The following is a 14687-nucleotide window of genomic DNA, read 5'->3' on the forward strand; positions in this document are numbered from 1 at the left end:
GGCATGATGGGAAGCCTGAGAGGAGACAGAAAGCCAGGCACTTGCAAGAGGGAAAAACCCCTCTCAGGTGATTCTCAGCCAAATCCGTGTCACAGGTGTTGCGATTTAAATTGGGAGAAGAAGGCTCCTTTAGAATAACAGAAAATAGAAACTGGGGTGAGAATCTGAAATCCATCCTTCTCCCCTCACCAGCTTCTCTGCCGAGTTTCTAGGGGGCAGAATTTACGCGTAGACTACAGACCTTTTCAGCTTTCTTTGGAATCAGTGGGGATGGGCAAGTGTGCAGATTTCATGGCACCTAACATCTCATCCATGGGGCGGGGGGAGGGGGCCTTCTGTGAAGTTCGGGCCCAGAGTATCTAGGTCTCTTGCCTCTGGGAAATGATTACAAGGTCAGTCAGTTAGAAGCCCTTTGTGCCCCGGGGTCCCTTTTCCAGAAGTGTTACAGGGTCTCCTGGGGGTTGGGGTAGAGGACCCCAGCTTGGGTCAGGACGGGAGTCTGGAGTAAACGTCACATTCTTTCCCTCCCGCCTGTGCTCCCCTCCCCCCAGCTCTGCATCCTTTTGTGCCCCCCCCCCCCACCAATCACACCTTCCCCAGGGGACAAGGAATAGCCTGGTAAGCTAATGACCCAAAGCAGAACATGCTGTGAGCAGTTCGACAGAAACGCCACCTGTGGCACGAGGTTCTCCAACAGCCTCGGCGTGTTTGCTGTGAGACGGTCGTTTGTGGCAGTTTTCTAGGGTGCTGGATCACAGATACCCGTCTGTAACACACTCAGCAAACGCTGGCAGCGCTTCAAAGCCCTGCTCCCGGAGACCAGCGGGATGAGATAAACAGGCGCGAATGAATTCCCAACCCCTTTAGCGATGGCCGAAGAAAACTGTGGGGATAGAGAATCTAACCCGGTCTTGGTCCGGCGTTGGGACGCAGACCCCCACCCCCGGGTGAGGGTCTGTATAAAAGAGGATCACACCAGGCCGGGCCATCGAACCAAGGCTCCCGGTTTCCCGGAGCGGCTTTCCCCCTCCTTCCCGCCCCCGGTCCCGCGGGGAGCTGAGCCACTCAGCCAGCCCGCGGCTCACCTGGGTGGCCGGCGATCTCCACGCTCCGGCCCTGAGCGCCCTGAGCGCGCGCAGCTGGCGCCGGGACCCGGGCTGCGGTTGCCAGGGTGACGCGGGACGCGCGCTGGGCGCCCGGCCGAAGGCGGGTGCGGGGCGCGAGTTGCAACGCCTCCTCCCCCGGCGCCGTCGCGGGAGCCACGCGTTGCCGGCCCGCGAGGGGGGGAGTGGCTCCGCCTCGGGCAGCGGCGCGGCCCAGGGGCGGCTCAGGGCTCAGCCAGTGAGAGGCCGGGGGAGGAGTGGCGGCGGCGGGGGAGGCACAGGCCGGGTACTTAGGGGGCTGCGCCGGCAGCGGGACCCCAGCTTCCCCGCCGCCCTCGCGCCCGGGCGTTGTGGACGCTGGAGCGGCTCCCCGGTTGTATCATGGTGACCCCTTGCCCGGCCAGCCCCGCCAGCCCCGCCGCGGGAGCCGGGAGGCGGCCCGGGCCTCAGAACCTCGGCGCCCCGGTGAAGAAGAGCAGGAGCCCGCGCCTGAGGAGGAAGGAGCCGCTGCGGCCGCTCAACACGTGTTCGCTCCGGGGAGACTCCGGCGTCTGCGACCTCTTCGAGTCGCCCAGCTCCGGCTCGGACGGCGGGGACAGCCCCGCGGCGCCCGCAGCTCGGGAATGCAGCTCCCGGCTCGGCTCGGCCCGGCCCCTGACCCTGCTAGACCTCCAGATCTTCCGAGACTACGGCCAGACGTGCTACGACTTCCGCCGGGCGCAGGAGAGCCTCTTCCACCCGCGGGAGGCGCTGGCGCAGCAGCCGCAAGTGAGGCGCCGGCTAGGGCCAGCCCCCGGCCGTCGCGCTGCGGCCTCGGCGGGCTCGCGCGCCACCTCCCCCCCCCCCCCTTGCCGCCCGGCGTCTGCTGCGCCCTAGTCGCTGCAGCCCGTTCTCTGCCCGTCCGTAGGAGCAGAGGGGGCAAACCGGGCCGCCGACCTCACCTGTTAGATGGAGGAGAGTGTGTGCGGGGGGGCGGGGCCGGATGGTCTGGATGGTAGTTATGGGGGTGGTGGTGCAGGGGTTTATCAGAATGCGCAGAGCCCGACGATTTCTAGATGAGAGCTCGGGCTCCCGAATTTGTCTGTACATCTGAAAACAACAAAAACTTCGCCCCGTCCCCCCCTTCTTTCCCTTTGACTTGAGAGGATTTAGACCGGGTAATAGGCCTAATGCGCTGTGGACAGTGCCAGGGGCGAGCCCGGGCGTTCGGGGGCGCCTGGTCTCAGCCACGTGTTTTCTATTTTTCATTTAGTTTCTGTCCTCTCCCCTCCGTGGATTTTCTTGGCCCCTTGCTGCAGCACGCTCCCCCTCCTCTCCCTCCCGCCAGGTGACTGCAGAATCCCGCTGCAAGCTGCTCAGCTGGCTCCTGCCGGTCCACCGCCAGTTCGGCCTCTCTTTCGAGTCACTGTGCCTGACGGTGAATACCCTGGACCGGTTCCTCCTCACGACCCCGGTAGCTGCAGACTGCTTCCAGCTGCTCGGGGTCACCTGTCTGCTCATCGCCTGCAAGCAGGTACCTCCTCCGCCAGGCCTAGGGAATGACGGTGTCTGCAGTCAGCCCGTCCTCCGCTCGCTCGGGCAGGGCTTGGATCGCGCGGCTCATCTTGGCAGATGCTCGAAGGTCTTAACGCGTCGTAGCTCTAACTTGATGTCTTTTCAACTCTGGTAACAACACCTTCAGGCCGCAAAGAGACAGGCTGTAGCCGGTCTTCCACCCAAAGCTTTGTGGCACTTGTCTCTGGAAAACGTGCTTTTAAAATCGTCCCCCCCTCCCCCAGTCTCTGTAGAGAGAGAAGCTGTACTGAAAGCAGCCGTTTGCGGTTTGAGGGTAGACTCGTGGAAAGGTGAAGCTTGTATGGAAGGGGGGATGGTAACAGGGTCAAGTCTCGGGTCTCTCCGGGATTTGAGGCTGGGCTGGCCAGGGGCCCGGGAGGCCACCAGGCCGGAACTTGAGCGCGCTCTGCGTTGGTTGCAGGTGGAGGTGCACCCGCCCCGGGTGAAGCAGCTCCTGGCCCTGTGCGGAGGCGCCTTCTCCCGGCAGCAGCTCTGTAACCTCGAGTGCATCGTGCTCCACAAGCTGCGCTTCAGCTTGGGCGCGCCCACCATCAGCTTCTTCCTGGAGCACTTCACTCACGCGCGCGTGGAGGCGGGTCAGGCCGAGGTCACCGAGGCTTTAGAAGCCCAGAGCCTGGCCCGGGAAGTGGCCGAGCTGAGCCTGGCCGACTACGCTTTCACCACCTACACACCGTCCCTGCTGGCCGTCTGCTGCCTGGCGCTGGCTGACCGAATGCTGCTGCGCCCGCGCCCGCTGGACCTCCGCCTGGGAGAGCACCCGGAGGCGGCGCTGCAAGACTGCCTGGGCAAGCTGCAGACGCTGGTGTCCATCAACAGCACCTCCCTGACTCACATGCTGCCCCCCCAGATCTGGGAGAAGTGCAGCCTGCCCCAGAGCTGGAAAGGAACAGCACGCCCTTGAGCTCCCTTTCGCGGCCCCGCCCCGGCTCTGTGCCTTCAGGGGAGTGTGCAGCTTCGCTCCAAAGACAAGTTTAGGACTCCTACTTGTAAATAGTGTACAATAACGGAACCTCTTAGTTTATTTATTTTGCAGCACACAAGGGCGGGGCGACAGTCCTCCTGGCTTTTGAAAATGCTACTGATGATGTGTCTGCCCTTCCCTTCACGGGTGAAGTCGGTCAAGGTGGTTACCAATTTCAGAGGCTCTCCCTTGCTCCCACAACTTCACTCCGTAGTTAGCTCTGTGAGAACGACCCGGGGAGATTTTATGTGCCACAGTTCCAGGAATCGGACAAGTCAAAGTTGCTTGTCCGTGTCTGAATCCCCTCCAGTCAGGAGGCTGAGCCCCTCCCCCACACGGTGACCCAAGGAGAATGAGGCAGAGTCAGAAGTCACCGCAGCCTGCTATCTGGAAGGCTGCACTCACCAACGTGGAGCTGTGCGAAGCTCCGCGGACCAGGCAGGCTTAGCAGTGGGCGAATCGAGAGAGAATCCCTGGTGCAACCCAAGAAACATTGGGAGGTTGTTGCATACTGTTGCAGCTGGTACAACCTGGGCCATTTCCTCGGAAGTTCTACCTGGTTCAGCTCACACTGCTGCTGCATGAGGCCAGGGTGACAACCGCACGACAGTAATAAAGAATATACTGACTCCTTGCAACGTCTGTGTTTAACGTTTATCTCACTCTTCCACGAAGCAGTCCTGTCCCACCTTTCCAGAGGCTGTCAGCGGGTCACGGGGCTTGGAGGTGGTGTGATCTGTCTTACCCTTAGCAACACCGCTCTGAGCTCTCCCGTTTATGTTCCTGGACATTCTTAAGCCCCCTCTCTGTAGTAGGCACCTCATGCTGGCTCTTCCAGCACTGCCTTGTGGAGTTCTGGAGCACTCTAGTCAGTTTTGTCTTTGCTTCTAGCCTCCCTAGGAGAATCCCATTACAGAAGGAAAACTTGGTCTGGGAAGCAGTAAGCTCCCCGGGCTGAACGCGCCACAATATCTTCAGGTCCATTGTCATTAATCAGCTGTAGGCCCCGCCCCTCAGCTCCACCACCTGCAGCAAATTCAACTCCATTGCACCTTCCTTGGACCTCACGGTCAGGTGTCAATGAGGTGGTTTCTGTGGTGGAGCCAGTTTGCTAGATCTTGGGCCCACTTATCTCTGAAACTGGGATAAAGGCAGCCATCCTTAGGGTTGCAGTGTGGCTGTTCTGAGTCCCCATCCTGAGCACAGAGAACCCTCAAGAAGCAATAGCCCCGCCCTGTGCAGTGGTGGGAGGAGAGGTGATGCAGGAAAACAAACCTAAGCGGAGTGAACACCTCTCGTTGTGTTGAGGGTTTTGGTCTTTCCCCCCCTTCCCCCCGAAAAAAAAAGTTTTGTATTTGTAGGATAGAAAAACCTAGTTTGGGGTAAGAAATCCCAGTTTGCCCCTCTGAATTTAGAGTGTCAATGTACGGTGAATAAAAGCAAACTTTAAAATGCAGAGCCTCTGCATCCCCCCCCCCCAGACTGGACCTTACTCAGGGTCCCCCGGGGTGGGGTGGGAGGCTCCTCTTTGGATGTTGATAGGCTGGTTAGAGCTCACTCCTTGGGAGCTTGGGAGCGGAACACTTCTCTGTGGTAGTGAAAGGGGAGGGTCGCCTGTCTAACTTACCTATCTTGGGCCCTCAGTTGAGGTGACGGGAGGGGGGGAGGGGGGTTGTGGAAGGAAGCAGCTTTGGGGGTTATCTTCCCTAGTGTCTAACAGTCCAGTCCCCTCTGACACTTCCATAGATGCCTCCTAAATTTTCCTGAAATAAGGAGCAGAGCCAGGGGCAGGCAGCGGGGAGCTGGAAGATAGCTGAAAAGGCTCCTTTAAAAGAAAAGACCTGATTTGTCTAAGCACCAGCCACTGTCTGTACATAAGCCAGCCTCTCCCAACTCTGCTGAGGTGGGCGCTACTGTTTTTCTCGAAGGCAGTCTGGTCTGGAGGGGTCCAGTCTCCACCCTTGTGCATTGTCACAGAAACCACAGCTGCACCTCCCCCCAACGTCACAGGCCCAGATGTGCACCTCAACTCAGTTCCTGTAAATAGATGACTCTGAGTCTATCCAGCCGTCATCCAACACTGCTGGGAATCTCTTCATTCAGCTAACGGGTGCAAAGAAAAGGTCTTTCCCTTGTGCTGCTAGATGCAAGGCAAGAGGAAGGTGCCCAGCAGAAGGGTGCACAGACTCCAATTTCAGATGCTTATTTTTACATTGAACTGATCTGGGTGGTTCCCTGAAAAGGTCCCCTCACCCAAAGGTGCTTCATTCTGAGAGACGTCTCTTTCTAATAGACCCAATCCTGGAGGATACTTCTTCCAGAGAGAGGCTGACTTGAAGAAATTGCTCAGAGGGGGTGGCGGGGACAGACAACTATAAAGAAGACAGAAGACAGCCAAATGCTGAGAGAGCCAGCTAAGCCTTTAGGGTTTTAGGGGTTTGGAAATGTCCACAGTAGGGTTTTTCAGAAACTGGAGTAAGTATCTCCCCCTCCGCCGACAGTCTTTTAGCTCAGGTTGACCTCGGAGCCAGCACGTAGCCCAAGCTAGTCTCCAACTCGCAGCAACTCTTTTGCCTCAGCATTGTCACTTTTTTTTTTTTTTTTTTTTTTTGTAATCCTTGAAGGAATGTGCGCACCGTTCCCGGGGAAGTTGCAAGGCTGGGGTGCACAGCGGAGCTTTTGGCAGTAGGCGAGGATGGGAACCCAAATGAAATCCACAAATCCACACTGCTGAAAATCCGAAATGCTGTTCAGATTTGAGGGCAGTTGCTCTAATCCGGGGGCTGGCCCGGGAAGGCCCTCTATTTCCCCACCAGAACCTGCTGGGTAAATTCCCCAAGTACGGTTTTGGCGACCGTCACTCCACATTCATTGTGTGCCTCGTGTCTGGGGTGGAAAAGAAAAACCAAAGATTCGTTAACTTTCTCATCCCTGCTGGAAGCTTAGGACCGATGGCCTCCGCCCTCCCTCCCACTCCTCCCCCTCCCCCTTTAGCCCGGCTCTGGCGCCAAAGGGCGCTCGCGGGCCCTGGCCCCGCGCTCTCAGCTCCCGGGGGAGCCGGGTTGCCAGGTTGGTTAACGCCTCCGCAGGCGCGCAGATTGTCCGGGGCTGAAGGCGCCACCTCCGGCGCTCAGGCGCGAGCCGCCCCTCCCGCGCCGCGCTTCTGCTCGGGGCCCTCCCTCCGCTCCTCCCGCGCGCCGTCGCCCCAGCTCGGGCCCCAACAGGTGCAGCCGCGCGGGGTGCGGGTCTCCATCCCCAGGATGCAGGCGTACGAGGGCAGCGCGGCCGGACGCCGGGCCTTCGACAGCATCTGTCCCAACCGGATGCTGGACCTGCCGCAGCGGCTCCTCGTCAAGCCCGGGAAGCCGGAGAGGAAGGTGGGATGCCCGGCTCTGGGAGAGTCGGCCAGCCCCGCGCCCCGAACGCTGACCCGCGTCCCCCCCGTTTCTGTGCCCGGCTAGCTCGTTCCTCCATGGAAGTCCTTCTCGGGATGCGGCGGCTGCAGCCAAGTGTCGGTGTACGAGGACCCCCCTGAAGCCGAGCCCGCTGCGCTGCCAGGTGAGCCCGGGGGCGCCTGCACGACCCCTCGGTTATCCATGCTGGGTGGGTGAGGAGCTCGCGGTCCGCAGCCCCTCTCCCCCCGGGCTCCGAGGGCCTGGTTGAGGGTCCCGAAGGCGACCCGGCAGAGAGGCTTAGGGTTCGCCGGGTGCCTGTCTTCCGATCTCCCCGCGCAGCCCTCACCACCATAGACCTGCAGGACCTCGCCGACTGCACCTCGCTGCTCGGCCCCGAAGCGCCTCCTGCTGGTGATTCTTCCGCTGCGCAGGTACGTCTTAAGCCACTTAAAAGACCCAACCGAAAAACTAGTGGGTTTATTTCCTCTAAGGTCTCAGGATGGACAGGGAGCACGGGTACTTTCAGCAGAGTGCGGGGAAGTCAAGCCTTCTAGGTCCCAGTTTTCTCCTCTGTCCTAGTATGTTATTAAATTCTCATTTCCAGAGCGGGTCTGGCTAACTTTTACTTAAGGGCCCCTTGTCGTTCATCTGAACAGGGCAATTGGACTAAAGAACCGTGTGAGTGGGCACGAGCTCACAGGATAACTGTCTTGTTTGTCAGGCACTTCTGGCCACTCAGGAACTATTTGTATGTAGTTCGTGCGTACTGAAGGAGTATGGAAGTCACTGGGGAAAAGGACAAAGGATTCTGTAAACAAGGGGGTGGGCAACATTCCATCTGCAGAGATGAACGTTCGGCAGCTGGCCATTTTAGAAGTCTTATTCTGCCCCTGCCCCACCCCCCAACATTCTGGTCCCTTACCCTCTTGGGGAAGAGAGACTCCCCTCCCCCACCCCCTTTCCCTCTAAACCTGTTTTCCTAATTCATCCGATTTCTACCTCTTGCCATTGCTGACACATTCCAGGCAGAGAATGGAACTTCTCAGGGCCTGGTGCCTCAGAGGCCTGGTGCCTTGAGTCTTCTTTGGTGGGGCATGACATGTCCAGAAGGACAGGTGCTCTTATCCAGATGTAGCCCATAGGGAAAAGGACTACTTCAACATTCTAACAGCAGGTGCAGGGATCACAGGGTCCATGGGGAGCAGGCCCACTGCAGGACCCTGCAGAATCTGTGAGCGCCGTGAAGTAACCGAGTAAAGTTTCTAAGGAATCCTCTACCAGCCTTTTCCAGCCTTGGGGAAGCGCTCAGGGTGACTCAGCCCTGGTGAGGCCAGAAGCAGACTCTGTGTTGAGAGTGGGCACTGTCCTACAAGGGATGCTCAGCTCTCTTTAGAGCTGATGCTCAAGTAAGGAAAGACAAGCCTGGGCCTCTGTCACCTGACCCAGAGTCCTCAATGTCCAGCAGGTGCTGGTCATCTGTCCTCTTTCTTCCATGAGGGAATCTGGGATTTTGAAAATTTGGCCAGAAAAAAAAAAAGTTAGAATTAGGGTAAGTTTTGCTTCCACCAAAATATATGACTAGTGGAATCAGTAGACATTTCTTGTGGGTGTCTAATGACATAGTCTTTAGAGACTCCTTTCCCCTTTCTAACTGGACTCCAAGAAAGCCAGGGATTCTAAACAAAGACAATCAATGGGGTAGCCAGGAAGAATGGAACAGGCACTGGTATGCCAGGATGGCCCCTGGGTGTTGAGCAATCCATCTTCTCCTGGCTTCAGACTCCCTCTCAACGGAAGAGGAAGCATTCTGTTGGCCCTGCCTACTTTCCACTCTAGTGGGAGGATTAACTCAGAGATTGTGTAAACAAAACAAAACAAAAATTGTCAACTTGAAATGACTATCCCTTAAGAGAATAGGAAAAATGCCTGAGCCTCCTCCTTTTTACCATTTTCTTCTCTCTCAGGCACCTGGGCATCCTGGCCAGGCAACATGAAGGTGTGTCTTACCATAGGTAAAAAGCCAATTCCAACTTAGACTGAAACCAAACTAAACCAAAGACACCACAGCTGCTGCAGCCCCTTGAAGGGATGTCTTTTTATAGTCTCCTGGGCCTCTGTGGTCACAGTCCCACCCTCCCCTTTTCTTTATGGATGAAGTGGTTAGCACTTTAAATCTAGGCTTTGGAGGCCTTTGTACCTGTCCTGGTGTTAATGCCTCAATCTCTGCTCTTAGAGAGGTAGGTAAGGGTGTGTGGGGGTGGGGAGTGGGGGGGAGGGTAAGTTGGAGCTGCTGTTCTGTAGGTGCACAGAGAATATTGAAAGGAGTCAGCATAGCTGCCTGATGACCTACTTGAGAGGAAGCTCAGATGGGCTGTCTGACACCCAGCTGGGCTGGCACAGCCAGGGGATGGGCTGCTGTGCTTGTGGAACTGGAGACTTTCGGGAGCAGAACTCCTAGGTTACGGCCCAACCAGCTTGCCAGCCCAAGGGGAGCCCACTCTTCTGGGTTTTCTGACTGTGAACCAGAGTGCACACAGCCTTCCAACCTTCAAGGATGTCTGTCTGTTCAGAATTGTTCTGAGTCTCTGCCCACACTCAGCATTGACTGGCTCACGCCCTTGGTTTGGTTTAGGACCCCTCCTTGCACACGGAAGATTTCAGCTTGCAGAATTTCAGAGACGTGGTGGATGACCTCATCGCAGGCAAGTGCGGTCCCCATTGCAGTTAAATGACAGAAGGGATGTCACCTATGGGAGCTGCATGCTTCAGATTGTGTAGTGGTGCAGGTCCAGCCATCTGCCGAAGACTAGACAGCCCTTCTTTCCCCAAGGGGTCAGTGTCTTCCCAACTGAGGATATCCTCTCCCTCTAGTGGGGAAATCCTGTCACTTGGTCTTTAGGGCTCCTATGGTTTTCTCGGGTGTGAGTTCTGGGAATGAGGTTACTGTGCTGTGATGTGGTGGGTCAGAACTTAAGTGACAAAGGTCTACAGAGGAGCCAAACCTCGTATGTCTTCTAGGCCCCAGCAGGTTTGCCTGATTTCCTCCAGGTTAGCCCAGCAGGTGTATGGAGAGAGCACTTGGTACCTATGAACAAAATAGCAAGAAACACCATGGATCGTGGACTCTGCCTTTTGCACCTGTGGCTGGTTGAGCACTAATCCAGCTACAATCCCTTCCTCTCAGATTCGTCCTCTCTGATGTCACCTCCCCTGACAGAAGGTGACTTTCCCTTCTCCCCTTGCGGTGTGTCGTCTTTTCGGTCCTGCCTCTCCCCATCGATGGACCCGCCTGCCTTGGGGTCTCCGCCGCTGCCGCCACCGCCACCGCCTTGCTCTTCAGACTTGCCTCCACCACCGACCGAGGAGTACTGGAAGGAGGTGGCCGACCAGAACCAGAGGGCCCTGGGGACGGCTCTCATAGAGAATAATCAAGTAGGGGCCCTGGGGTAGGGGGTTCGGGGTGGAGACGGGGTCTAGTGTAGGGCAGAAGTCTGGAGTTATAATGGCTGGGGTGTGCTCCTGTGGACCCCAAGGTTCTCACAGCAGGTACTGCTCCACTGGCCCATCCCGGTTCTGAACGTGTTACATCGAGATGACCGAACCCCACCAGGATTTCTTTTCTCTTTCCTCTTCTTCTTTTTCCCCCCTCTTTCATTCTCTTTTCAAGATAGGGTCTAGTGGAGCCCAGGTTGGCTTCTAACTTCCTATATAGCAGAGGATGACCTTGAACTCCTTATCTCTCGGACAAGCCACGCCATTTCTGGTTTATGTGGTACTGGGGATCTAGACAGGGCTTTAAGCATAAGCACTCTACCAACTGAGCTATGGTCCCAACCCCTGTCCTTTTCTTGAACTCACCACATAGCACGCACAGGCTTGCCTAGAACTTAGATCCTTCTGCCTCAGTTTCCCCTAGTGTTGGGATTTCAGGTGTGCCCCATTGGTCTCGATTCCCGCCTGGTAATACTACTAGCAGTTCTATTTCAACTTTTTTTTTTTTTTAAGATTTATTTATTTAGCACACAATGTTCTGTCTGTGTGCCAGAAAAGGGCAGCAGCTCTTATGATAGATGGTTGTGAGCCACCATGTGGTTGCTGGGAACTGAACTCAGGACCTCTGGAAGAGCAGCCAGTACTCTTAACCTCTGAGCCATCTCTCCAGCCCCCTAGCAGTTCTTATGTAAAGTTTGTGAGTGTGTGTCTGACCCTGTGTTTATCAATTTACTTTCTTCTCTCACTTGATGTAACAGAAGCTAGACAATTTCACTAGCCCCATTTTATAGATAAATAAACTGAGGCGTAGGATGGTTGAACTTTAGAGGGAGAACCTAGATGAGCTTGTTGTCCAAATCAGTACTGTTGACTTCTATCTTCTATCCAACAAGGCACCAAAGTTTAATTGAGATGCAGTTTGTTCAGCTGTATCTTCCTTTAAAAAAATAAATAAATAAAATAAACGAACCAGTTGGCTACTGCCAGGGGAATAAAGGCCCGTGGGTCCTCAGTACTGATGAGACTTCAGGGTCTTAGTTTAACTCCTGAGGAGTCCAGCCCCACTGTGACCTCTCTCTGAGGCTAGCTCTTCCACTGCAGCTGCACGTGACACTGACGCAGAAGCAGGAGGAGATCGCCTCGCTCCGGGAGAGGAACGTGCAGCTGAAAGAGCTAGCCAGCCGGACCCGGCACCTGGCCTCGGTGCTGGACGTGAGTGGATGGCTCGCGGGACACGTCGGAACTGTAGGAGTGCGCCTGTGCAGGGGCCGCTGGTGATGCCTGGTGTGGGGCGCTCCCGCTCTTTCTGCCCGCGCGGCTCCAGCGCTCTGCTTTCTCTTTCACAGAAGCTTATGATCACGCAGTCCCCGGCCGAGCCCTTCCAGGTCAAGGCGACGACGAAGAGGAGCCTGGAGGAGCTGCTCTGTGCAGCGGGACAAGTAGGGCAGGGTGGCGCGGAGGTGGACGCCATCCTTAGGGACATCTCCCAGCGCTGCGACGAGGCCCTGCAGACCCGCGACCCCAAGCGGCCCCGGCTGCAGCAGGAGCCCGGCAGGAGCAAGGACTGCAGCTCCGGCAGTCTCCACGGCGCCTTCCGAGGCCTGCGCACCGGCTGCAGCGCCGGCTCGGTGAACCTGAGCCGCAGCGAGCTGGAGGAAGGCGGCTCCTTCAGCACGCCCATCCGCAGCCACAGCACCATCCGCACTCTGGCCTTCCCCCAGGGCAAAGCCTTCACCATCCGGACCGCCACGGGTGGTTACAAATTCCGCTGGGTCCCCAGCTGAGCGGGGACCTGGTCCCCCCTCCCCACCCCCAAACACTGCCCTGTGTCCAGACTGAAGCTTCTGCCAGCGAATGCGATTAGGTAGAGCTGTTTCCCACATCTGGTTTCCAGAATTCAGCCACGGACACGTCACAGTCAAACTTAGAAGTATTTCTTTTCTAGCGCTTCGATTGTTTTATTTGAGACAGGTGTCACATAGCCCAGGCTGGTCTCTGACTTGCTATTATGGTTGCTTTGAATGCCCGGCCCTTCCGATTCCACCTCCTGAGTGCTGGGATTACAGATGTTCACCTCCAGACTTTGCTATTTTTTGTTTGTTTGTTTGTTTGATTTTTAGACTTATTTATTATTTGTACAGTACTCTCCATGCATGGATGCCTGCATGTATGCACCAATCTCAATAGAGATGGTTGTGAGCCACCATGTGGTTGCTGGGAATTGAACTCAGGACCTCTGGAAGAGCAGACAGTGCTCTTAACTACTGAGCCATCTCTCCAGGCCTTAAGATTATAGAGTACTCTAGATTTGTTAGAAAACAGAATAGTGCCAAGAGATTGATGTGATTGTCCACTAGGGAGGCTCTCTTGGAATTATCCAATCGCCAGTCTTTTAAGGATTCTAGGTTCAGAAGCTGGGTATTCTGTTTGAGTATTTCAACACATCGCTCATTTCCCCCAGTCCTCAGAGTACACCTAACTATGTTACTACTGAAAATTTTTATTTCAATTAAAAAAAAGAAAAAAGACACCTAACTCCCAAAACAAACAGGCAGTGGCACACGTCTTTAATCCCAGTACTGGGGAGGCAGAGGCAGGCGGATCCCTGTGAGTTCAAGGCCAGCCTGGTCTACAAAGTGAGTTCTGGGACAGCCAAGGCTACAGAAAGAAACCCTGTCTGGAAAAACAAACAAACAAAAGCAGGCAAGGCTACCCAATTAAATAAATGCTGGTGCAGAACAGGTGCTGAACACAGTTGTTTGAAATAATTGCTCCTATAATTTGGTGAGATTTGTGACAATAGGGCAGAAGAGATGGGTGGGTAGTTGAGAGTGCTTGCCGAGCTTCTGCTCTTGCACCGGCTGGGGTTCAGGTCCCAGCATCTGTTTTGATGACTCAGAACTACTTGGGAGCTGCAGTCCCTGGGGGTCTGACACCCTCTTCTGGCTTTTGTGGGCACCTGTATACTCCTGGAAAACACACACACACACACACATACACGAATTCTCTTCTGGCTTTTGTGGGTACCTGCACACTTCTGGAAAACACAATGTCTCCATGCATTCAGCTTTATCAGTGGAAACAGACAACCACCTCTAACCCAAACTTAGTTAAGAAGAAAGGCGGGTTGCTTTAAGCGAACGGTCTACACTGCCACGCTTCACATTGCGTGGCTGCATCTTCTGAGCACAATTCTGTGAGCTTCAGTTGATTCTTCTCTCCCTATTGTTTGTGGTTCCTTTTGTTCCTGCTCCGTTCTGAAGTGACATAAATGGCATATAGCATATGTGGTTTCTCTCAGCCTCCACAGTTCTCACTCTGAGTGTTCTTCCTGCTCTCGGGACTCCGCTAGGCCAGACCCAGGCATAGTTGGCTCCTCAGTCTGAGTGGACATATCAGGTAGCAGGTGGATTGGTTCAGGTGGCAAGACCTGCTGCTCCAGTTTGGCGTGTGTACGGTCATCGGTGCTTAAATAGCCATTTAGAAACAAACAAACAAAAAAAGATAAAATAGACCACATTTCCTCATATTTTGCCTAACGAATGAACTGAGAAAGTGGGTTGTTCAGAATTTTTTTTCATAGGCTCAAATATACAGTTATCACAGGATCAAAACAAACTCCAGAATAAACAACAAAAAAACCCTTTTAAACCTGTCACAATATCTTGTGCCTAGATTTTAAATAATGATACTGTTATTGTCTTTCATTTTACAGTTTTGTAAAAGTCATGCTAGTGACCAGTAGCTCTATCGTTTGATATTTTTCAGAATATCTTGTTAATTTTAGAAATTCATATATGTATGCAATATATTTTGATCATATTCACTCCCTATTCCTCTCCTAACTCCTAAGAATGAGTCTATCTATCCCCACTCTTCATCTTATTTTAACTTCCTGTCTTATTTCTCCTCCTCTTCAATATGACCCACCAAGTCCAATTATCCTTCATTCTCGTGGAGAAAAGCTCTCTTTTGAACTAATGGCACAAAGGACCAACTTAATAGAGTCTAAAACCTAGTCTTTCATCTAACATATTTATTGAAAATTGATGGGAATCTCCTTATCTCAGATTCTAAGAAAACAAAAAGAATGGAATATAAGTTTTCTTTTCTGAGAAGAGATAAAGACACAACAAATATTAATTTAAAGTGCTGTGAAGG

General features: G+C 54.6%; 2 protein-coding genes across 2 annotated transcripts; both read left to right on the forward strand.

The window, feature by feature from the left end:
* Positions 1 to 1359: 1359 nt before the first annotated feature.
* On the forward strand, positions 1360 to 4269 carry Ccno (cyclin O). The gene is made up of 3 exons (XM_021638915.2): positions 1360 to 1871; positions 2431 to 2616; positions 3079 to 4269. The coding sequence occupies exons 1-3, from the start codon at positions 1485 to 1487 to the stop codon at positions 3577 to 3579; spliced, it is 1074 nt and encodes a 357-aa protein (XP_021494590.1). The 5' UTR covers positions 1360 to 1484; the 3' UTR covers positions 3580 to 4269.
* Positions 4270 to 6899: 2630 nt separating this feature from the next.
* On the forward strand, positions 6900 to 13226 carry Mcidas (multiciliate differentiation and DNA synthesis associated cell cycle protein). Its single transcript, XM_021638901.2, has 7 exons — positions 6900 to 7016; positions 7101 to 7197; positions 7374 to 7465; positions 9667 to 9736; positions 10219 to 10466; positions 11628 to 11738; positions 11873 to 13226. The coding sequence occupies exons 1-7, from the start codon at positions 6900 to 6902 to the stop codon at positions 12308 to 12310; spliced, it is 1173 nt and encodes a 390-aa protein (XP_021494576.1). The 3' UTR covers positions 12311 to 13226.
* The last annotated feature ends 1461 nt before the right edge of the window (positions 13227 to 14687 follow it).

This window comes from Meriones unguiculatus, chromosome 6 (assembly GCF_030254825.1).
Source record: "Meriones unguiculatus strain TT.TT164.6M chromosome 6, Bangor_MerUng_6.1, whole genome shotgun sequence".
Lineage (NCBI taxonomy): Eukaryota > Metazoa > Chordata > Mammalia > Rodentia > Muridae > Meriones > Meriones unguiculatus.